This window comes from Bufo gargarizans, chromosome 11 (assembly GCF_014858855.1).
Source record: "Bufo gargarizans isolate SCDJY-AF-19 chromosome 11, ASM1485885v1, whole genome shotgun sequence".
Classification (NCBI taxonomy): Eukaryota; Metazoa; Chordata; class Amphibia; order Anura; family Bufonidae; genus Bufo; species Bufo gargarizans.
Window position 1 is genome coordinate 34688259 of NC_058090.1, and position 24746 is coordinate 34713004.

The following is a 24746-nucleotide window of genomic DNA, read 5'->3' on the forward strand; positions in this document are numbered from 1 at the left end:
TAGCGAGATTTTTATTTAGAATGTCCCGTAACTACTGCCGTGCAAAAGTGAATTGCTGTAGATGAGAAGTGGCTAGAGACTGTTTATGAAGTTTCTCTAATTTACTAATCCCTAGTTGTAGGTTCTGTATTTTCGGGTCTCTTTGTTTTTTCAAACATGTACCTAATAAAATTAGCTCACCCCCTATCGTTGCCTTATGTGCCTCCCATACCATGGGGGTAGAGACTTCAGTGTTTGAGTTATGTTGGAAAAAGCACTCAATGGATTACAGAATTTTTGTGTGCATATCTGGTATAGATAGTAGAGTTTCATAGAGTCGCCATGGGGATTTAGAAGGTCTGTGTTCTGATAACTCTAGAACTAATTCAACTGGGAAGTGATCTGAGTGAACACTGGATCTGATGTTAACTGATTGTATTTTATTTAGTGATGTCTGGTGAAGGAAAAGCTAGTCGATCCTATGATATGAGTTGTGTGGGATGGAATGGAGAGTGAAGTCTTTGTCGGACGGATGCGCGAAACGCCAAGTGTCTGCAAGGGATAGGAGTTGTATTAATTACTTTATGTGCCTGAATGCTTTGTATTAGAGGGAGGATTTCCCTGTAACACTTGTTTTAAAGCTTAGGTTGTTAGCTTTAAGACAATACCAAGATCGTGGCTATAGCTCGACTATAGCCTAAGGAAAAGTCCTAGAATAGGCTCCCCCTCTGCAGCCACACAGCCAGAACACCAGGGGCGGACTGGCCCTGGAGGAAAAAAAATAAAAAATAAAAGTGTCCCCCATGTTGTAGGGGGGTCCAAATTGACAGAAGGCAGGGCCAACAATATTATTTTGTGGCACAAAATACCACCCCAGCAGAGCCAAATACCTCAGTGCAACACAATAAACTGCCCCAGCAGCATCAAAAACCATAGTGCAGCACAAAATAATGCCCCAGCAGCACAAATGAAATACTGAGAAGCTGCCCCTTTGTGGTGGCCAGTGCCAGCTGCCATATTCTGTCCTCCTACTGAATTGCCTCAGGACTGCAATACAGTTGAATTCAGGAAACAGGAGGGCACCTGTGTTTGCTGGCCAGTTACATAACTACTTGACTCTGGGAGCAATATAACTTGAGACCAATAGTAATTCATTCCAAAGCCTCAAAAATATCAACTCAAAATAAGAAAACATATTGTAAAAGGGGTATTACCATCTTAGACAATGGGGGCATAATGCTAGGATATGCCCCCATTATCTCATAGGTGCAGGTTCCACTTCTGAGACCCGCACCTACACTGAGAGGCAAAGGTGATAGCCGGAGGACCCCGGGTTTCCGCGGATCCGGCCACCACTAAGTACTCTTCCCATAGTAGTGAATGGGAGCGCACCGCTAGTGCAGTGGCATTGCATATTAAATGTAGTTGCAAGTTACCATGTCACAGGAAACACCGTTGTATGTTAATAACATAAAATTATGATGTAACCTGAGACTATTGTAACTTGAGGGACCACTTCCTATATATAGCAGATAAAAACTAGTGATAAGTGAAGTGAGCTTCAGATGCTACATCCAAAGTAGCTTTATTGAAAACTTTGGATTAATACCATTACATGCAGCAATCTTCTCCACAGTATGGGGAGGAGCGATTGCTAATTTATTTATTTTATGCGCTCATATAGCGCTGCTATTTTCATCGCTTTACAGGCATTAGCATCCAGCTGTCCCCAATGGGGCTCATAATATAAATTCCCTATCAGTATGTCTTTGGAGTGTGGGAGCTAATGCCATCGCTGATCCCCATACTGACTCGTTTGCCAGAAGCAGATCGTGATTAGACAGCACGATCTGCAGGAGGCAAACGATGATTTTTAAGCATGCTCGATAAACGAGTGTTTGCTCTTTGTTCAGGTATTCAGCGACAGTATTACACAGCCAAATAATCGCTAACCAATGTTCCTATTAACAATCGTTAGTGATGATCTGGCTGACCATCAGCCAGTGTAAAACAGCCCTTAGGGTAGGTTCACAGCTGTGGCAACAAACTTTGGTAGTCTGTTCCTGCACAGAAACAGACTACCAAAGTTTACTGTACTGGAAACTGCCACAAACCTATAGATCCCCTTTGACTATAATGGGGTTTGATGGATATCTGGTAGCTTTCTGGCATTAATGCCAGCTTTCGGCTGGACAAGTACCGATGCATTTATACCGGAAGGCTGCCAGATCCCCATGGATCCCAATGGGGGTCCAGCGGTATTTGGCAGTATCTGGTTATGCAAGATACGTTAAACTCCAGTAGTCTGTTCCTCTGCTGCAATAGAGTACTGGATTTTGTTGCCACAGATGTGACCCTACCTTTATAATTGCAATCCAACAAAATCCCCTAGTGGGGGCTTCAAGCAGACGGTTTCATAATACATTGTATGAGAGAATAAGCAGACATAAAGATATATTGGAAGTTTTATCATTGTATTTATGCCAGTTGTCTGGTGTACATGGATAAATATGGTGTTCATAACGTCTGTCATATTTCTAAAGCACATGTTCCACTTTTTCCAACATAGAATTCAAGTAAAGTGGGTGCCGTTGAGCCTGACTTTTTTTTATTAAAATCCCTATACCCTATAAAGGAATTAGGTATAGATGCTATGCTTCCATTCTTCAGTTTTATCATGGTATTTTTGTTTTTTTACAGGCTATGATGCTAAAATTATGCATGAAAAACAACATATTCTGGCCTTAAAAAAGGATATAAGCTTAAGTGATAAAATTATTTTGGATTTACAAAAATATAATAGAAACAGTGATAGCCTTGTCACGTAAGTATACACAAATATTTTTAACTTAGTCTGCATTGTATTTATGGTAGATCAGCAGTTTGTGCTCCCGAGCTGCACTTGCTACTGTAAATGGCTCCATACTAATAAGAAAAAAGTCAGCTGAACCTTCCGATTTCGGTGGGATCAAGCGAAAATCTTATGAGCATTGGGACCTCTTAACTCATCTGTCAGGAGAAGAAGGATTGAGGACATGTTAAATTTCAACACCTGATTTTCAGGAGAGAGAAATTCCAGTCAGCAGCTTACTCCACTTTTTCAATTGAAAACACTTTGCATATGTATGGGGAAGATGAAAGTAATAGCTGTTGGCCAAGCTCATTAAGATAATGGGTTTTCCAAAGTACACCATACCTTTTATTCTATCAGTACCATCCCTTTAACTTATCAGAATGTTTTCTGAATATTGAAGAAAACCAGAGTACCCAAAGAAATTCTACGGAAAAATAGAAAGAATGTATCACACCCTACACTCCAGAATTCAGGCTTCAAAAAGTCACAAAATAGGGCTTTGCAATTATTTTGGGCTTACCCGCGCAAAAATTTTGCAACTTTTTTACAGTTTTACACCTGTCACTACAGTTTTGCAAAGTAGGGGGGAAAGTGAGCTTGGTTAGCTATCTTAATTAATTTCATTTCAGATTTATCACTGCAACGTTTTAAAAAAAATATAGAAAAACTGAATTAGTTTTAAAGATGCACCAAATTTATAATTTTAATAAATTTGCTCCAAAACATGTCAACGCATGCAAGTGACTTCAAACATTACCTTCATGATAATTTCTTTCTTTGTGTCTTATTGTCTCAGGTGCATATCAATGTCTGCAGCATTAGAAAGAGAAGAAGAATTACTTCAAATCCAGTTGGAAAATGCAATAAATACATCTGAAAGTGATAAGTATGAAGCTTAAATATATTAGCGTAGGTTCACACCACAGTCGTGGGTTATATATGGGTGGACAATAGTATGATCCACCGCAGATGTATACAGCTGTATGCCTAACCAGTTGCATATGTCTGCCATTGACTCCCATAAAAAAAAATATCTATACAAACTACTCACAAAAAGTTAGGTATATTTGGCTTTCGGGTGAAATTTATGGAAAACGTAAAAAGTTCACCCTCCAGTGAAATTATATCATGAAAGTAGGGCATTTAAGTAGAAGCATGCAATGGTGATTTCCTCCTATTAAACAATTGATTGAAACAAAAGCCAACACCAGTGGTTGGTATAACCCCATAAAAAATGTCCCTGTCAAAAACTTGTCATGTGGCCTTGAGCATCAATGACAGCTTGATAACGATGTCTCATGCTGTTCACAAGTCGCCTTATTGTCTGCTGAGGCATTGCATCCCAGTCTTCTTGAACGGCGGCCCTCAGGTCATTGAGGTTCTGGGGTACAGAGTTACAAGCCACTACACGGCAACTCAGCTGATCCCATAGGTTTTCATTGGGATTCAGGTCTGGAGAAAGTGCAGGCTGCTTCATTTTTTGCTCAGAGTGAATCGACTTTCATCAGTGAAGAACACTGAAGCCTACTGGTCCCTCATCCAGCGTAGATGCTCCCTGGCCCATGCAAGACAATGACGCCTGTGTTCAGGTCCCCCTGCAGGTCATCTAGCATGCAGACCACGTTGATGTAAATAGTTGTATACAAGATATACAGTATATATATAATAAATATAATAATCCACAAACCTGGTCGGAACAAAGCATATTGTTTTACATTCAAACAGCTTCAAACAAATGCTTATACTGGGGAAGATTTACTACTGAATATGCACCAAAATTTTGGCCCATACCTTGCACCACATTTATTAACTGACAGGCATTTTCTTCATGTATCCCAACAAGGGGCTGGAGGGGGCATGGCTGAAATATGACATTGTTTGCCCATTCTTTTGGAAAAAAATGAATGGCGTTTTTTCAGGGATTAAATATTGATGACCTATCCTCAGGATAGGTCATCCTTACCTGATTGGTGGTGCTTACCTCCTCACAGCTTACCAAGCACAGTGCTGTCCATTGGCTAGTGGCTGTCACTTGAATAGGACTGAGATACACCATGCGACCAATGAATGTGATGTCACTGGCCTAGAAAGAGGTTGAGGCATATACCGGAACTCCGCAGCCTCATAAAACAGTTGATTGGCTAAGGATAGGTCATCAATCAGATATTAAATATTAAACATCTGGTAAACCCATTTAAACAAAAAAAACTAGGTGGCAAAGGACTAGACAGTACAAAAAAATCTAGCACAGTTTAAGACTTAGGTTTATAATCTTTTACTATTATCTAGTGTTAGTAAATCTGAGTGTTAATCAGTTGGTTGACCTCACATTATGAGGTAAGTGAAATTATGACCTATACATTTTATGCTTTCCATATTACAGTCAATTCTGAAAATTATTGTTTTGAAACAAACATATTTCCACTACTGAACAAATGTTTTTTCATGTTTTCATCAATTTCAGATATATGCCACTGCTCTCTATAAAATGAATAATACTGAGAATTTTAAAACTAGCTTTTTTTGGCATGGGCTGGGTGAGTCTCAGGAGGTTGATTGTGGTAGAGGAATTGATGCAAACCACTCAGGAGCCTCTTCAGTATGGTACATACCTTTTCAAGTGAAAGGGAAATTGAATCCCAAGAGAGGCTTTATTATGGAAAATGTATTTTTTTTCTTTGAGTGTGCTACAACATTATTGAACTTTTAACATTTGCAATCAACTTTTGAAAAACAGCGATTGATCCTAAAAATAATAACCGCACATTGTGCAACTATTGTGTATTAGCCTCATGCATGTTAGTTCAAATAAGGAAAAAACATTGATTTGGAAAGCAAGTTTTAAAAGACTTTTTGAAAACTTATTTGAACTTTGGATTCACATTGTAACTTTAAGGTGATTCAGGATATACAATGTTGTTTCTGAATGCTGTACGTATGTTATTAGCTATATATTTTTTTCAATTACTGCTAATAGACATGAAGTTTATCTGGTGTATTATGGCTTTATGTAACCTCTAAGTCATACAGAGTTATAAGCACTTAAAGACCCTGTATGGCTGTGGGTTATTTTTTCTGTTGCATTCTATATTAATCAAAAACAATAGCCTACTCCACCGAACATTATATTATGTAGCTATCTTTCTTTAGGTGCCTTGCACTGTACGGTTAGATAGATTCATACAAAGCGTTTTTGATTTGTGCTTTGAACTGATTTTCTAGATCAAAACTGCTGTGGACAGATTTTACTTTAACGTCTATAGTAAATTATTGAAAAATCAACATACACAATGGAGCAAATTGAAATAATTTTGCCCAAACCAGGACTTGCACAAACATTTGCAGCTTTTTTGCCTAGAATTTTTAAGCCCACTTCACATATATCAGATATTTCCGGCCAGCTATTCTGGGCAGGTGCTGGGCACAACTGATATGCGTGCACAGCACTTCAGTTCACAGACTCATACACAAAAACTGAGCATACAAGATTTTTCTGTCTGGTGCTATTAGGCATCCGGCATCACAACTAGCATAGTAGAATAGTTTGAAAGGCTGAAAATAAGACATCCGTCCATCCAGTTCAGCCTATTATCCTGCAAAGTTTATCCAGAGGAAGGCAAAAAGCCCTCATGAGGTAGAAGTTAAATTTCGTCATTTTACGGGGGGAAATTCCTTTCCCGACTCCAATCAGGCAATCAGAATCACTCCCTGGATCAACGATTCTTCTCCATAAATCTACTACAACCTGTAATATTACTACACTCCAGAAATACATCCAGGCCCCTCTTGAATTCCTTTATTGTACTCACCATCACCACCTCCTCAGGCAGAGAGTTCCATAGTCTCACTGCTCTTACCGTAAAGAATCATCTTCTATGTTGATTAACTGATATGCCAAATATATGAGAATAATCCCATAGAAAACTATGGGATCAGTTACCCTTCTGTATTTTTTTTTTATTCCCTCCAAAGAGAAAATGAATTGGATAGTAGGAAATATGTGAAGGGGGCCTAATAAATTATCCCAAAGATTGCTTTATTTTTGGCAACCCATAGGTTTCTCTATAGGACCAGAACAAAACATGCACAAAATGTTACCAAAATATAAAAAATGTCAGCAGAAACACTTGTAGAAAAAGCTATGTGAAGGAGGCCTTATATGGTGCTGTAATGTCACACCATACAATAGCACACAGATTACCTTCTGCTCTGTACAGGGACTCACCCTGTACAGCTTCCGTGGCTATGGTTCTGCCATGTGCATGAGGCCTTAAAGGGAATATCCCACAAATTTTACACTGTTTTTTTACTGGGTAGGCGGCAGCTCATCAAGCACCTGCATCTCCCAGGATGCATTGTAATTAGTTCTTGTTAAAGGTCTGAACCCGGTCATGTCCCCATTTCCACCCAGGCAGCCCCCTGACATGGAAATGCTCCGATGCTCTCCCTTGCCCTGTGCTGAATCACACAGGGCAAGGGCTGTTTTTTTTATATTTTTTACACTGCTAGGAGAAGGCTTCCATTTAGTAGTGTTGCCGGTGATGTCACCATCACTGGTGGACGGGCTTTAGCACTACCCTAGATGATTTACAGGCCCATTAGTGGCGTCACCGGGCTCACTGCTAGGCAGAAGACTCCGTCTAGCTTTACACATAGAGAGACCAGTACATCACTGGATCTCCCAAAAATGCCTTTGGAAGCAATTCAGCGCAGGGCAATGAAGAACATCAGAGCATGAAATGCTCTGATGCTAATGTCAGGGGGGCTGCCTGGGTGAAAATGGGGATATGTTCAAGTTCAGCTCTGAACCCGGACAGCCCGTTTAACTTCTTCCTCCCGAGCATAGAAAATAGTCCCTCACATATAGCCTAAGAGACACATTTGGTATGCAATACCCTCACAATTTCCTTCTCAACTGTCTAGAGAGAGATATAGCTACAGTACAGTTTTTAATGAATTTAGTAGGGATGAATGAAAGGTGTCTGGGCCCCACCTGCTTCTCTATGAGATCACTGAGAAGAGGGAAGGGGGAATGGAAGCTATTAAGCATGTTAATCCACCTCTGAGTGCAGGAGACGGGGGACTAGAAGGATAGACAGCAGGGGGCGCTACAGAGAGGAAAATGTACATCAAAAGTGAACAATCATTTTTAATAACACTTCATTCAAAATGCACTTTTTATTGCATAGTAATACTTTTCATGGGATGACCTCTTTACAAATAGAAATTTTGCTATGAGTCTGAAGATATCATTTAGTACGGTACTGATGCTAATCAAATACCAGTTTGTGCAGGGTATAATGGGAATCTAGGTGGGGTATCTAATGACAGAACAGACTGCACTCCCTATAAAGCTAACTGGAAAATTTAAACAGTTATCCTATATGGACATTTACCTTTGTATTGCATTAAATTGTACCTAAACTTTTAACTAAACTTTATTAAATCCTATTCTAAATGTGCTAAAAATATTTTTATAATACACTTAATTTTTTACTTTTCTTTACTTTTCATGCGAAATAGGCACCTGAAGTTGAGGTACCTAATGTCCTTTAGAATCAGTACTTTCAAACAATGCTGTGCACAGGGGCAGACTGGGAACTTAAAGTGGCCCTGGAAAAAATTCTAAAAGTGGGTCTAAATTGATGGAAGGCAGGGCCAGCAATACCATATTGTGGCACATTATACCACCCCAACAGAGCCAAATACCACAGTCCATCACAAAATACTGCCCCCAGAACAAAATACATCCCCCAAAACTTCCACTGGGCAGCCGTGAGGAGGGCTCAGGCGGCCCCCTGAGCATTGGCCCACCGGGAAATTTCCCTTTAAGGTCTATGGCCAATCCGCCCCTGGCTGTGTATGGGAGTACGGATTCCACTATGGCCCCACTGAGCTCTGAACAGGCCAGAGCGTTGCTGCTCCTGCCTGTACCAACGCTGCTCTGCTAAAGGCTGGCATAAATGTTAGAAGCCAAAAGGAGAGAAAGTATAAAGGACAGAAAAGTGCTCAAGTATTTCTTTATTTTATTTTTTGACTAGTAGCAATAAAACGGTCTACTTCTGAGTTTATGGAATACACCTACACCATACCTTAGTTTCATTATGTACTTAAACACTTTTAACTTGTTTCATTTTCAAGAAAAACCTACCAAGATTCCATAAAGCAATGTAATGAGAGACTAAAGCAACATGAAGAAAAATATATGGAGTTCACATGTGCTAAGAAATACCATATGATAAAAGAGGAGTATGACAATTTTTTGAACCTGATCCTTAAATATGACGAACAGCAGAAGAGGAAGGACAAGATAATTCTTGATATTTTGGGTGCATGAATTAATACATTTTTATATCATTTAAAAAAATACTAATTCAAATATCAAAATATAATTACATTTGTTTCTTTTTTCTTTTGCTAGAGCCTGCATCGTTTGCATCCTATATTGACTGGAGTTTAAGGCTGTATCCATTTTGCTTATTTTTACATGCTACAAATGTTTAGCAATTGAACTTATTGATAGTTGGGAAATTAAGTGAGATGCTATTTAGGCCTCAGGCGTACGACTATATTTTGTCTGTGTCCAATCAGCATTTGTAAAGGAAACAGGGGAAATTGCAAGTATATATGTATGATTGATACAGTAGGTGCAACTAGATAAATTTAAGTAAATTATTTTTGATTCAACAGCTATTATGCAAAACTTCATGGAACAAGAGTGGTGGGGTGAACTCTGAATCACCTGCTTTAAAGACTAGAATAGCTTCTGCCACCCCTGCTTTATAAGGGTACGACCACATGGGATAGAAATGTTCATTTATCTGGGACCTGCACAGTCAGTAACAGCTAGGTGAAAAAATATCATCCTTTTTTCCATATAGAAATTACCAGAATGTAAATTTCTGCTGCAGATATTCACCATGGATTTCACCCTTTTTTAATATAGTATGGCTGAAATGTGTGGTGAATCTGTAGTGTAACACACAATCTCCAGCGGATACTGTATTTTTCCATCCTGTGTGGACTTACCCTTATGTTTTGTTTTCCCAAAAGCAAGACATTTTTGAATTATACTGCAGCATTTTCGGCCAATGACAACTGCTTGCAGGGATTGCAGCAACACTGTGAAAGATCAGCAGTTGGCAAAGGGATCATCAATATAAGCAAAGGCAGCCAAAAGCTGGGCATGCACATTCAATGGCTATCTCTCCCATCCGCCTCCCGACTTCTCCATACACATAAACATTCAGTTTGGCTGAGCATGTATGTGTTATCAATGGGGAGATAGGAGAAAGCCACTGCCCGACACTTCTGGGAGAAAAAGAGGATTTATTTTGTGACAATTCTTTGAGTTATGCATTAACTTTCCTTGTAAGTGCAACTCTAAGAAAAAACACAGAGAAAACCATTCATCATATTTCTCAAAAGTCACATACAACATCTGAAATGGTGCAGAAAATCAAGGAACTTGAACGGAAGATAAAGTATATTGAAGAGGTAACCATCTGGCTTAACTTATTTGTTCTTAAAAACCAAACAAAAAGAAACGACACACGATTAACCACAGAACTGGTAATCGAAAAAATGGCACACAGCTAGTTACCACATTTGTTAATGTACATCCTTAAAGGGTTTCTGTAACCCCAATTTTCGCTATTAAACAGTGAAAATTTCAAATTAAATGTGAAAATGTCGCCTGAATTTAACTCTGCATTTCTTTTCTTTAAGTATGCCCCCGTTTTTGTGTAATTTTAACTTTTATTATATGCAAATGAGCCTCTAGGAGCAGGGGGGTGTTGCACCTGCTCGTAGAGGTTCCGTTCACCCACCTCATTTCCATGCCCTTCTGTCTTGATTGACAGGGCCAGGCCAGCGTTGGTTCTGCCGGCTTTCTCACTGCGCCTGCGCCGAATACTGAACGGGACGGCGCAGGTGCAACATTTACACGGCAGACGGGACCAGCAGGAGAACCAAGGCCCTGTCAATCAAGACAGAAGGGCGTGGAAATTAGGTGGGCGAACGGAGCCTCTAGGAGCAGGTGCAACTCCCCCCCTGCTCCCAGAGGCTCATTTGCATATAATAAAAGTTCAAATTACACGAAAAAGGGGGCATACTTAAATAAAAGAAATACAGAGTTAAATTCAGGTGACATTTTCACATCTGTAATGTTAGCCTGTTTAATAGCGAAAATTGGGGTGACAGAAACCCTTTAATTTATATATTATGTACAGATAATTTGAACGTAAGGGACTTCAAAAAACATGTGCTAACACTGTGCAAAGTATATATAAAAAAAAATAGTATAACTCTGTTTTGTCACTCTTCCCAGCGCATGGATACTGTAAGGCAGGGCGTGGAAGCCACAAGCCTCCTTAATACTGAGCTGCACAGCCTTGGCGCACTATTGTACTGTCTCTGTTATATACAAATTAGGTTGATATCGGTCAAACCTACTGATTTCTGCGAGACCAGCCAAACATCTAATGTGTATTTAGGCCTCCCTATGGCAGATGTTGAGGGACAGAAGAATCGGGCAGTTGGAGTTCAACATGCCTGATCCTTTTGTTCTCCCCTCTCCCTATGGAGCACACATTCACATACAGTGGAGCCGAGCATGCATGTGTATGGTGGGATCATCGGCGATATAGCTGTTTGCCAAAGGAGTTTTTGGCCAACAGCTATCTCATGTGTATGGACTAAGTGTAAAAAAATGTTGTTGGTCAAAAAATCATATTACATGATCTTAAACATTTTTTTTTCAGCATACCAAAGAAATATCTGAAAAAGAAAATGATATAGGAAGAAAAGAAAGCAACAAAGATCTCACAACTGAATTTCAACAAGCGTGAGGCATTACATTACTTAATAACCTAAAGGCTATGTACACCTTTGGTGGCAATTTTTTATTATTATATTGTACTCATTTTGAACTAAAAATCATTTTTTAAATTGGTCTTTATTAAAAATGATGAGCCGTTTTCCCTGCACAGCTTTGAGTTTATCTACTAGAAGGATCTGTATTTTCTCTCTTTTCAGTCAGGCAGGGAGCTGACCTTATTTCTGACCTTATAAACACTCATTAAAGCTCAATTCTTTTCCTACTGATAATGTGGCTTAAATAAGTGTTTATGACCTTTTAATAATGTACAGATAAGGGTTATTAGATGACCAGCACAAAGTGTAAGTACCATTCACACAGTTAGAAAAACAGTTAACCCTTTGTGACAGGGTTACGGCTCAATATTTTTAATAAAGACCGATTAAAAAAAAGATTTTTACCCCAAAATGAGTAGAAATGCACTCATAAAAAATTGTCCCCAAAGCTATACATAGCCTTTAAATTTGTTGGTCATAGCCAACGTTTCGTATGAACGTTGCAGTGTTTTAGCTATCCGTTTTTGCAGCATTTGAAGAAATGACAAGAAAATGTTGTCTGTCATTTTTACAAAAGACACCACAGAAAAAAAATATTGGTGGAAACAGACACTGTGAATATACTCATCATTTACACAAAGAGAATCAGTGACACAAATGAATGGGTTATTATAATTGAGTCCTGCTCAACTGAAGGTCGCCATGCATCTTATGATATAAAAAAATATATAAATAAATTTAGTAGTCACACCTATTCTTTTGATCAGCTGAGATTCAATCAATATACCATAATTATCTATAGTGGGGAAAACTCCCTTAGGGTACCTGGACACATTGCGGAATACACACGTATTTTCAATGTGGATTCCCATGTGGAAACACTGCAGTGAAATACAGTACCAACAAAGTGTATGAGATTAGACAAATCTCATGTACACTTTTTTCTGCTGTCCGTATTTTCTAAATCCACAGCATGCCAATTATGTTTGTTGTTTTAGCTGCGGATTTCACCCCTTTCAATAAAGGGTGAAATCTGAGGCAAACCTATATCAAATCTGCAACAAAAACAGCAATTACAAATTGCGGTTTTAGGTGCATTGGGTGCAGCAACACACAGAAGTCCATGCGTATATTTGCGCGGATCATCTGCGCGTTCACCTGCCTTTGTATCCAGGTACCGTTATGGTTACAGCCACACGGTGCATAATCTGCTGAAGATTTAGCCACGTTTCCATGCAAAATCCACATGCTACATGCAGATTTGCCATGGATTGACCATATATTGACAGGTTGCAGATTTAAAATGCAGTATATACAAATGAAAATATTGCACAAAAATCTAAATATAAAAGTATTGAGTTATGAATCAACTATGCATCAGTTATTTTCATCATATTTATTGAAAATTATACATTTCTTAATAATAAATACAGTATAAATGGACTTTGCTATCTGCATCCCATTAAGATGGGATGGATTGCCGAAATATCATTTGTCTGACACAGAAGAAAATAATGGTTTGCTTTGTACTGGATCACTTCAGCAGTCTTCTACTTATTAGATCTGGTCGAGGGCTCTTTGTGTTTCTATATCTGGAGAATACTTAGCAATATGACTTCAGATATTTTGTACTAGAAAAAATTGCTACAGGTTCATCTTGTTCAAGAAACGTATAAATTCACTTTCTATCAAGAACTGAGATACCTTATTATACGGGGCAGAATGTTCTGTGCTTGCACATACAATGTTAAAAGGTCATGTATAGCAGAAATGGTAGAACATAATGTTTCTTTTAGATATTGGCTGTCATTTAAGATGGGATGGTACAGTTAACATCTCTATGTATGCTATAGCTTTCCTATGCTCATGTAATCTAATTGGTTGTAACTTTTGCTTAGCTGCACTTCCATTGCATTTTGTTTTTCCATCTTTCAGTTCACTTGGTTACAAAAATTTGGATATACACTCTTTCCATTGTGCATTATATTATCATTACAATAATATCACTAAGGGCACAGCCCAACGTAGCGTAAGCACTGTAGATTTTGCACAACAGAATTGTGCACAGAATATCAGCATGATTTACAGAAACAGAAAAAAGCAGATGAGATTTTCACAAATCTTTCCCATATGTTCCAAACAGAGTCCATAATTGGATTTGCACATAATTTGACATGCGTGTCAATTTATGTTATGGATATAAGCCATATATTTCATCCATTGCAATGCAGAGGGTGTAATCTGCCTCAGATCCACAGCATTCCCACACGATTTGGTGCAGATTTTGCAATATACACCATAGATTTTTCACTGTGAAACAACCACTCGTGGCCATACTTTTAATGTGGTTTCCACTATAGATTCTTAGGGTATACTGATTAACCCCTTTACGTAAATATACAGCACTATGCAAAAAAAACATTCTGCAAAACTGCTGCATATTTTATGGTCCCCCTTTCTCCAATGATCAATATCTAAAAGAAACATTATGTTCTATTACTACAGAAGCACAACCGTGTGAAGCCTGTGCCGCAATGCACGGGCACAGACCGGGCCCAGCCGCATGGGGATCACGGACCCAGTCACTTGAATGGGTCCGCGATCCGTCCGTTCCGCAAAAAGATAGAGCAAGTTCTATCTTTTTGCGGTGCAGAGGCACGAACGGAACCCCAGGAAGCACTCCATAGTGCTTCCGTAGTGTTCCGTTCCGTGCTTCCGTTCCACATCTCCGGATTTGCGGACCCATTGAAGTGATGCGGAATGCACATGAAACGGTGCCTGTGTATTGCGGATCCGCAATATGGCAACGGGCAGCACACATTTGTGTGAATGAGCCCTAAATGTGATTACATAAATTTTTCTTAAGAACTTAATTTATTATTATTTTTTTTTTACTTTTCATAGCGAAATAGGCATGCTGTGTACTGGAGTACGGATTCTCCTGTGGCCGCACTAGACACTGTACAGGCTGGAGCATCGCTGCTCCTGCCTGTACCAGCACTGCTCTGCTAAAGCGTGGCATACATGGCTATGTCAGAGTTCAGAGATGTGCTCCATAGCACATTACATCTTTGCCTGTGCTCTCTATGCTAAAGCCTGACATAGCGCTATGAAAAGCTCTAAAAGTAAAAAAAAAAAAAGATGTAAATTAAAGTACATAAGAAACATTTTTTTCATCACATTTACAGTAGGTTTTAACAAAGTTTACTAATACGTTTGGGTACACTTTAAATTTGCTCTTCACATGTGCAAAATAAAAGCCAGACAATAATAGGAGAGGGAGAATGACTAGCTGCACCACTTAGTTGGATAGTCACCGCTTATCTTATTCTTTTTTCACCGTCAGTCCTTCTACAGGCTCAGAAACAGAGTAGCCCATATTTACTAATGTGAGTGCACCTAGATTTTGGAATAAATTGTGCCAAAACTTGGCATAATTGAGTGTACCTAAGTTTAGAGAAAATTATTTGCGCCTAGCCCGACAAAAGGATGTGGCTTGAGTGAAAAGGAACGTGGCCTAATTTGCACCATTTTGCACCAAAATTTCCTCACAATTCTGATGTAAAATTCTGTTTGAAATGAAACCATGCAATAGTTGCTATCATTTATCATCCAGCCCGAGCCACTGATAAATTGAATGCATGTCCAAGTTTGCATCATGTGCTGAACATCCCACCCCAGTTCAACTAATGCACCAATACCCATCATGGTGGCTAAGAGCAGGATGACAGAGGGAGTGGTAGTGTGCAGGAACGTCTTTCACTGCTAGTGCGTCTTCTGTCACATGCAGTTGTGCTGTTTGATAGGTGGGAGAAAACAGTCATGAAGTAGAGGAACACAGAGGCACGAACTCTAAAAGGTGAAGCTTGCATGTCAGTATATTATGGGCTGGCTGTGAATTGTTTTTGCTTAGATGTCTAGAAATTAATAGAAGATGAGGTTGGCAACCCTACTAGGATGTGCCATCAATGCCAGATAAGTGAAGGAGAGCACACTGTGCAAGCATGGGCACCCTCCATTCAACACTATGGGGGTTCCAAAAATACCCGAGCACCTGGCTTAGCTGTTTCTGGCAATCTCATAGCAGTGAATGGAGAGGTGGTCATGCATGGGTGGGTGCACTTTCCTTCACTTTGAAGACCCCTTTCTGGAGATACATGGTCTATCCATTCACAGCTATGGGACTTACTACCAATATAGGTCACAAGTAAGTGAATGAAGTTTTACAGATTCCCATTCACATGCTACGGAAAAATCAAATCCAAAAGCAGATTTCTTCTGGAGTTTCATGTGGATATCACCCAATGAATTGTGAGGGGTAAAATCTGCAGTAAAAATCCTCATGTAAATCAGCATTTTAATACATGAAGAGTTTTAAAGGATACTCTGTGGAAAAAAATGGACATGGCTTTTGATGTTAATCTGTTTATTTGTTAACAATGACTGTTATTTTATTTGTTTTTTAAAAGCAACCTGAATGAAGAAGCAAGACTGAAGCAATCAAAAGAAAATAAATCACACTTGTTACACCTCCCAGACTTGCTTCAAAAGTTTATGCAACCACCTAGAGAGAATAGGGTATCCCTGCACATCAGTGAAACAGGTAAAGTACAGTATATGTTCTTATAGTTTATATTCTTATTATACAGTATTTTATATTCTGATTGAAAAATAAACAGACAGTATCATTTCAAAATGTTTTGCACTTAATCTGGTAGTTCAGATTTAGTTTTATGATTTTTCCATTTTTATATGCAGAAACGAACAACATTGGAAATGTTGATGACCCCCAAAATAGCAACAGCATTGTTTCAAACCAAGACCTGCGTGTGGAGAATGAAATTCAGGTCCTTTTTATTGTGGGGGAACGCCATGGTTTTACATTGGAATTTGGGATCCCGGTTGTGCTGAGTCCTCAAGAAATGGAGCCACTTTCTGCAGGGACTCTCTGTTCTGGTTAATGGAGGGGAACCCCAAACAGCAGATCAAACTGCTGTCTGTCTATAAACCCTAACAAAGCAGATAAACAGGGGTTTACTTGTTTTTGTTGCTGAACTTTTTTATTTAAAGTATATACTAATAGTTAATGTGAGCCAAAGCCAAACCTCTGATGTTTACTAGGAAACTGCGTAGATTTTAATACAGATGACCTATCCTCAGGATAGGACATAAGTATCTGATTGCTGAGGGTCCGACAATCAGGACCCTCGCCAATCAGGTGTTTGAGAAGGCAGTGGTGCTCTTGTGTGCTCTGCTGCCTTCTCGTAGTTTACCAAGCACAGCGCCTTGTATAGCGGCTGTGCTTGGTATCGCGCCCACAGGAGTGCCACTGACTTCTCAAACAGCTGATCGCAGAGGTCCTGGGTGTCAGACCCACACCGATCAGATACTGATGACCTATTCTGAGGATTGGATTGTTCGTTCCTCTGACCCTGGCTTGTCTTCTGACCACTCTCTTTTGGTACTGCATAGCTTGTCTGATTCTGACTCATTTACGTACGACCCTGTTCTTGTGTTGTCTTGTCTATGTCTGTACCGTAGTAGTATAGGGACTGTCGACCAGTTGCGGTCTTGCTTCCTAGGGATTGTTCTGCAAGTAGGTAAGGAAAGAAAGCTGGGTTCTAGGTCAGGACTCACTGTCCGTGTCTGTCCCTACTTACAGGCATTACATCATCCTTATGCTTTCTCTGCCAGCCTCTCCCTCTCCTTTTTTATTGACATTGCCAGGTTCCTGCACAGTCATCTTGCCTGGCCCTGTCAATTAAGAAGGAGGGGGAGGGGCTGACAGAGGAACCAGGGTGAGCAAGGGTGCACAGAGTGGCTCAGTTTTGCCCTCAGTGCAGTTAACTGCTCGTTTGCACACGCATTAAAAAGTCCTTTTATTTTCAGAATGAAGCAACGGATTGCTAAGGGTATATTCACATCTGCCTATGGGATTGTAATAAATACTAGCATTTCTGTATGCAGTGGCATCTTTAATGCAGAAAGCCAGCATGCATGCCAGAAACCTGATGGATCCCTTTATGGTGTCCGGCTAGGTTCAATACAGCAATTCTGGTAATTTGCTCCTCTGCTAGAACAAAATACCAGAAACTCGTGTACAGATGTGAACATAGCTTTAAGTGAAAGGCATCACTAAATTCAGCTGAGCTAGCCCTACAATGCATTGTGCCTAGTTTAACAGTGGATTTCCTAGCGACAGACTCAATTTAAATGTACCTTATAGTAGCCTATGCATGCTTTCCAACATACATGATACTGACTGCTTTAAAAACCACACCAAAGACAACCAAAAAATGTAGGTTGAGTTCCAATTTACAGAACAATACATAGTGTAGTTTTCAAACCCCATCCAGACATAGCAGAACTTCTGCTCGGAATTCAGAGCATACTGTGGATTTTCAAATCTGCAACATGCTCATTATATTGCAGAAATGTAGGTTTTTCACAGAGGATTTCAATTTCAAATCTGTGCAAAATCCATATTAACAGAAGATATCCGCTACATCTGGCCTCAGACTACATCTCTGTGGGCTATATCTAGTCATATATTAAATATTTGATGCTACAAAGTGTAAACTTATGTATGTTCCTTCCTAATTAGGAGCCAGTCATTAATAACGGAAGTGAAGGCTTTACTCCACCAACAACAAATTTGCAACATCAAAGTCAGCTAAGGTAATAGTAGTAAACATTGGTCCACTTCATATGTATATGTATTCATAACAGTGCACCTAGACACTGTCATCAACTGTGCCAAAATTTGGCATAATCTGGTGCATTTATAGTACAAACCGGATTCCCAAAAAGTTGGGACACTATACAAATCGTGAATAAAAACTGAATGCAATGATGTGGAGGTGCCAACTTCTAATATTTTATTCAGAATAGAACATAAATCACGGAACAAAAGTTTAAAAGGGAAAAATATGTTGAATCAGAATTTCATGGTGTCAACAAATCCCCAAAAAGTTGGGACAAGGCCATTTTCACCACTGTGTGGCATCTCCCCTCCTTCTTACAACACTCAACAGACGTCTGGGGACCGAGGAGACCAGTTTCTCAAGTTTAGAAATAGGAATGCTCTCCCATTCTTGTCTAATACAGGCCTCTAACTGTTCAATCGTCTTGGGCCTTCTTTGTTGCACCTTCCTCTTTATGATGCGCCAAATGTTCTCTATAGGTGAAAGATCTGGACTGCAGACTGGCCATTTCAGTACCCGGATCCTTCTCCTACGCAGCCATGATGTTGTGATTGATGCAGAATGTGGTCTGGCATTATCTTGTTGAAAAAATGCAGGGTCTTCCCTGAAAGAGATGACGTCTGGATGGGAGCAGATGTTGTTCTAGAACCTGAATATATTTTTCTGCATTGATGGTGCCTTTCCAGACATGCAAGCTGCCCATGCCACACGCACTCATGCAACCCCATACCATTCAGAGATGTAGGCTTCTGAACTGAGCGTTGATAACAACTTGGGTTGTCCTTGTCCTCTTTGGTCCGGATGACATGGCGTCCCAGATTTCCAAAAAGAACTTCGAATCATGACTTGTCTGACCACAGAACAGTCTTCCATTTTGCCACACTCTATTTTAAATTATCCCTGGCCCAGTGAAAACGCCTGAGCTTGTGGATCTTGCTTAGAAATGGCTTCTTCTTTGCACTGTAGAGTTTCAGCTGGCAACGGCGGATGGCACGGTGGATTGTGTTCACTGACAATGGTTTCTGGAAGTATTCCTGAGCCCATTCTGTGATTTCCTTTACAGTAGCATTCCTGTTTGTGGTGCAGTGTCGTTTAAGGGCCCGGAGATCACGGGCATCCAGTATAGTTTTACGGCCTTGACCCTTACGCACAGAGATTGTTCCAGATTCTCTGAATCTTCGAATGATGTTATGCACAGTTGATGATAATAGATGCAAAGTCTTTGCAATTTTTCACTGGGTAACACATTTCTGATATTGCTCCACTATCTTTCTGCGCAACATTGTGGGAATTGGTGATCCTCTACCCATCTTGGCTTCTGAGACACTGCCACTCTGAGAAGCTCTTTTTATACCCAATCATGTTGCCAATTGACCTAATTAGTGTTAATTGGTCTTCCAGCTCTTCGTTATGCTCAAATTTACTTTTTCCAGCCTCTTATTGCTACTTGTCCCAACTTTTTGGGGATTTGTTGACACCGTGAAAATTTTAATCAACGTATTTTTCCTTTAAAATGATACATTTACTCGGATTAAAGGTTTGATCTGTCATCTACGTTCTATTACAAATAAAATATTGACATTTACCATCTCCACATCATTGCATTCAGTTTTTATTCACAATTTGTTTAGTGTCCCAACTTTTTTGGAATCCGGTTTGTACAATTTGGTGCATTTACCTCCGTGCTTAGCTTTACAAAGAGGGGTGTGGCTTACCAAAACAGTGGTGTGCTTTAGCTGGAAAGGGGTGTGGTCTAATATGCAGCATTTAGCTCCAAAATTCTTTCTCAATGTAAGCCAATCAAAAATCAGTATACACTGAGACCATAGCTTTTGTAAGTCTGCCCCATTGTGTAGATTTGTATTTGTGTAAGAGTATGTCTACACATAACAGATTTGCTGCGATACATTTCACAGCCACAGGGAAATCCATAGCAGCAACTCCACCCCATATCAAAAGGATTTTGCTGTGTATTTCTCTTGTGTGGAAAATCATTTAAAGTTTTAAAATAACAATATATTCATCTACCAATCCCCTAGCATTTCTGTAGTATGGTTTCCAAGGTGGGTTCTGTTCCACAGCCCCCAGCAATGACATATGCCTCTGATTGGCTGCAGTGGTCACATGCCAACACAACATATCATTACGCAAAAACACAAATGCAATCGCACTCTGCAACCAGCACTCTGCTCTGCCTCTATGCTGGATGTTGGATAAGGCATTGGTGTACATTTTGGCCAAAGCGTAATAAGCCACTCACCACGTCAAGGTCGCCTTCATGAGTGGTCCCTCCTAACACTAGTTCCTACCTGTTATGGGCCATGACAGCCACACAAAGTCCAGGGAGCGCAGGCACAGCATGCACGCCAAGCACACTCTGCTTTTAACCCCGTCTGGTGCCATTACAGCTTTCGACGGATCCAGGGATGCAAGTACCAACATGCATGCTGAACCCACTATATACTTCTCCTGGAGCCAACATATCATTAGTGGAAGCCAGGAAACAAAAAAACGGTGGGGTGCTGTAGAAATGTCAGGAGGAGAGTTCAAGGGATTGGGAGGCGAGAATATGTTTTTTGTTCTTTAGACGATTTTCACACCTGCAGATTTTGCTGCAGATATGCAGAAAATACGCAGCAAAATCCAGAACAATTGGATTTTGCTGTAGATTTTGATTTTCCCATTGAGCTCAATTGGGAAAATGCAGACAGAAAAAGTGGATGTACCCTAAAAATTAATTACTATACATCAAATATATGGGTAAGGCCAGGCTCACATATAATGGTTGTGTCCGGTCACTTTTCATTATGGCTGAACTAGACATGACTGATGACTAAAGTTGTGCACTTTGTGCACCAGCCCAGCGTCCATAACCAGACAGAGACACATTGCACGCAATGCTTTTCTGTCCATCTTAGGGAGATATCCATTGCCAGAACTGATGTCACCAGAGACAAAACTGTTCCCATAGAAAACTATTCTATCAGACTAGACATCAGTTTTCTTCTGGCTCTTTTGTATTACGACACAGGAAAAAAGGCCAAAGGGTCAGACATATATGAACCAGCCGTATTACAACATATATTCTGTCTGTGTGAGATGAGTCAGTGCTCAGATAGAAATGCTATTATTTTACAGGCCAGGACCGATTCAAAAGCAAATCCATTCAAAGAACATTGGCTGTCAAAGAAACAGGTAATTATATATTTAACCTTATTTATATATGTATTTTCATGCTGTATCCTCGGGGGTATCCTGTGATGGAAATACAAGGTGACATAAACATGAAAATCGCTATATTTAGTAAAAGTGAAATACATTTATAGTATAACTCTCTATATTGAAGTTTCTCATAGTGATATCATCAGACAAAGTGACACAATGATACAATGTTTTTTTTTCACTTGATGCTTGGTATGTACTGCCAGGAAGATGGCTATTTTTTAATATAAAAAACACTATTCTATGAATTGTAGTATTAAAACAATTACTCCTTGATGAAGGAGTTTGTACACAGCTGTGTTCAGGGTCAAACTGGGGTTTCTTGGGCCCACCAGACCAGAGGAAATTATTCTCAGGGCCAAACCTCCATATCATCAAAAAGGTCTAGTAAGTTTTGAAGAAATAGACTATAGTCACATGTTATTGTCTACAATGGCAGCTCCTTGACCTTTGGGGCCCACTACGGTATCAGAGCCTGAGAGCTAGGATCCACTGGTATTCTGGTGAGCCAGTCTGACGTTGTAGGTGTGGAGATAGGAATTGGCAGTCTAGGTTATATAATCTTAATGTACATTTTTGCAACCAATTTTCAAAATAAAAATAAATAAACGCAACTTTAAAAATGTTAAGTGATTTTGTATATACTGTTCTTATGCAGTCCTATGTGTCCAAGTGGTTACAAACTAAAAGCAGCTTGCCTGTTCGTCCAGCAGTCATGTGTTACTTTCTTCCATTTGCCCCCTGTTTACCTTCTGGATGCACTATAGTAATAAAAAAAAGTTTGCAAGAGGGTGATAGCCATATTTCCATCTAAAAGACGCAAGAACTTGCTATCAACACTTGTAACCCCTAGCCCCCACCTTCCCTTCAAGTGCTAGGCTGTTTAGAAACCTATGAAAAAGGCAGGCTTGGGAGGCAGCTGTTGCAGCATAATCCTCTCCCACTGCTTTGTCTGCAATAGAAACCAGGCAAGTGAAGCCTCCCTACACTAGCCTTGCCTCCTCAATGTTAAGTTCTCACCTGGTGAGATTAATCTGCCAAGCTGCTTGTCCGGAAGAGCAGACCAAGATCCATGCAAATAGGTGGTGCTAGTGCAGAAAAGTAGGAAGACTTGTGCAACACAGCTGTAGACCTGATGCAGCTGCACTGCAGTTGATGTGGCAACATTGATTGAAGACCAGTGAAACTGAGTTGTGCAAGTGTATTGGCAACTGCAGTAGCTGAGTGATGTAGTAAAGTTGTAGATGCAGACTGGAGACCAATACAGCAGAGGCTAAAGAATAATACAGTGGAGTAAGGCAGAGTAACTGGTGGCCATAGCAGGAACTCCAGAGGCTACTCTGAATAATCATATGGCATCCCACAGCATGAGCCGGGTTTGAATAACCTGGCAGAATAATCTCATATGTGTGTGTGCTGGGTTGCTGCAGCATCTGAATGCATGAAAGAAGAAAATGGACCAGCCAGAGGAGAGGAGCAAGTCAGTGCTTACCACTGGATCCGGGACAGGTGAGTAATACTCCGAAGTCCATAGTCAAAGATAGGGAAGACTAAATGGAAATTGATTCATATTTCATATGCATGCTTTCCTGCATAGTATTTCCTGTTATTTATTTTCATTCAATTTGAGGTTTAGTGCCCCTGTAAGAAAAGTCAGACATATGCTTTAAGCCAATATAAATAGTATAATGTACATATTCATTTCTTTCATAAGACGAAATCAGAAGACAACAGTTCACTGAAGTCCCAGATACATCAAGAGATTCAGGTTATGTCTCTCAGGTACAGTGTTTATGTGTGATAAATTCAACTATAATTTGTAACAATTATAATTATTCAAGGATTTTTTTTTACTATTGCATTGTACTCATTGCTAAATATAATTTTTTCCAATTGGCCTTTATTAAAAGTTTTGAGCCCTTTTCTTTGTACAGCCTTGAGATCCTCCAGCAGCAAGCTCTATATTTTTACTTTGTTCCGTCAGACAGCTCAGCTGACGGCTCCTTATCTCTGATCTCTGACCTCCTAAGCACTCATTATAGCTCAATTCTTATCTTACTGATAAGAATATGGCTTAAATAAGTGTTTATTACGTTTTAGTAATTTAGAGATAAGGTTTTTTAGATGTAACAGAATGGCAGAATATTTTTAATGCCCACTGAAAAACATAATTTTTACTAAAATTAGTAAAATGCTATCATTAAAACAATTGCCCCCAAAGCGGTACATAGCCTTTAAAGGGAATGTGTCATCAGAAAATGACCTAATATTAAAATCAGGTTTTTGTGTTAAGCATATTTTTTTTTTCATTATTGGTGTTTTTTTCATTTTTCATTTTACTATCAATTAAAAAAAATAAATGTATACAATCCTGCAATTTTCACACTGGTCACCGGGTCTAATAATAGATCATGATTTCCTGTTCTGTGCAGGTAACTTCCATTATCCTTACCACCACAAGTAGAATTACAATGACAAGTAACACCTCTTTATAAATAACACTGGATCCACAATTCACAATAGATGATATAACTGTTTATCAGCTCCCCCTGACCTCTACACAGGTGACACAGCAAGCCTAGAAAACTCTCCCATAGAGGTCAATGGGGTCAGCCCCTGTCTATTATGTCTATGGCCCATGGGGCTGCTCTCAAAAGACAGGAAGCTTTAACATATTTTAGGCCTAGTGGCCAATGTGAAAACTGCAGGCTTATACACTTTCTTTTATAATACATAGTGGCTTACAAAAATAAAATAAAAGTCGCCAGAAAGTTCTAAAAGAAATATGTTTAAATCTAATCTAAATCTGATTTAAACAATAGGTTATTTTCTGATGACAGATTCCCTTTACAGAGTAACTAAACTTTTATTAAACTTTGATTAAAAAGGTTCTAAATGGCCTAAAATCATTTTTCTAATATAATTGGTGTTGGTATTTTACTAAAGAAATAGGCACCCAGAGTCCTGGATGCTATTGCAGTTTAGATTCAATATACTTGAACATGGCTCACTTGTTAGATGTATGGATTCCACAGTGCCGGAGCAATGGGGTCCGCAAGGAAAGCTGTGCAGGGAGAAGCACACATTGCGGATCCTGCCTGTGTCCCATCAGC

General features: G+C 39.6%; 1 protein-coding gene across 1 annotated transcript in view; it reads left to right on the plus strand.

Moving 5' to 3' along the window:
- Window positions 1-24746, plus strand: part of C11H14orf39 (chromosome 11 C14orf39 homolog) — a 54921-nt gene that overhangs the window by 25060 nt on the left and 5115 nt on the right. Inside the window, exons 3-13 of the mRNA XM_044271245.1 lie at window positions 2680-2803; window positions 3630-3719; window positions 8975-9162; window positions 9255-9297; window positions 10210-10405; window positions 11596-11678; window positions 16177-16310; window positions 16466-16554; window positions 18312-18385; window positions 21330-21606; window positions 23348-23401. Of these exons, the coding sequence (XP_044127180.1) occupies window positions 2680-2803; window positions 3630-3719; window positions 8975-9162; window positions 9255-9297; window positions 10210-10405; window positions 11596-11678; window positions 16177-16310; window positions 16466-16554; window positions 18312-18385; window positions 21330-21606; window positions 23348-23401 (1352 nt within the window). The remainder of the gene's footprint in view (window positions 1-2679; window positions 2804-3629; window positions 3720-8974; window positions 9163-9254; window positions 9298-10209; window positions 10406-11595; window positions 11679-16176; window positions 16311-16465; window positions 16555-18311; window positions 18386-21329; window positions 21607-23347; window positions 23402-24746) is intronic.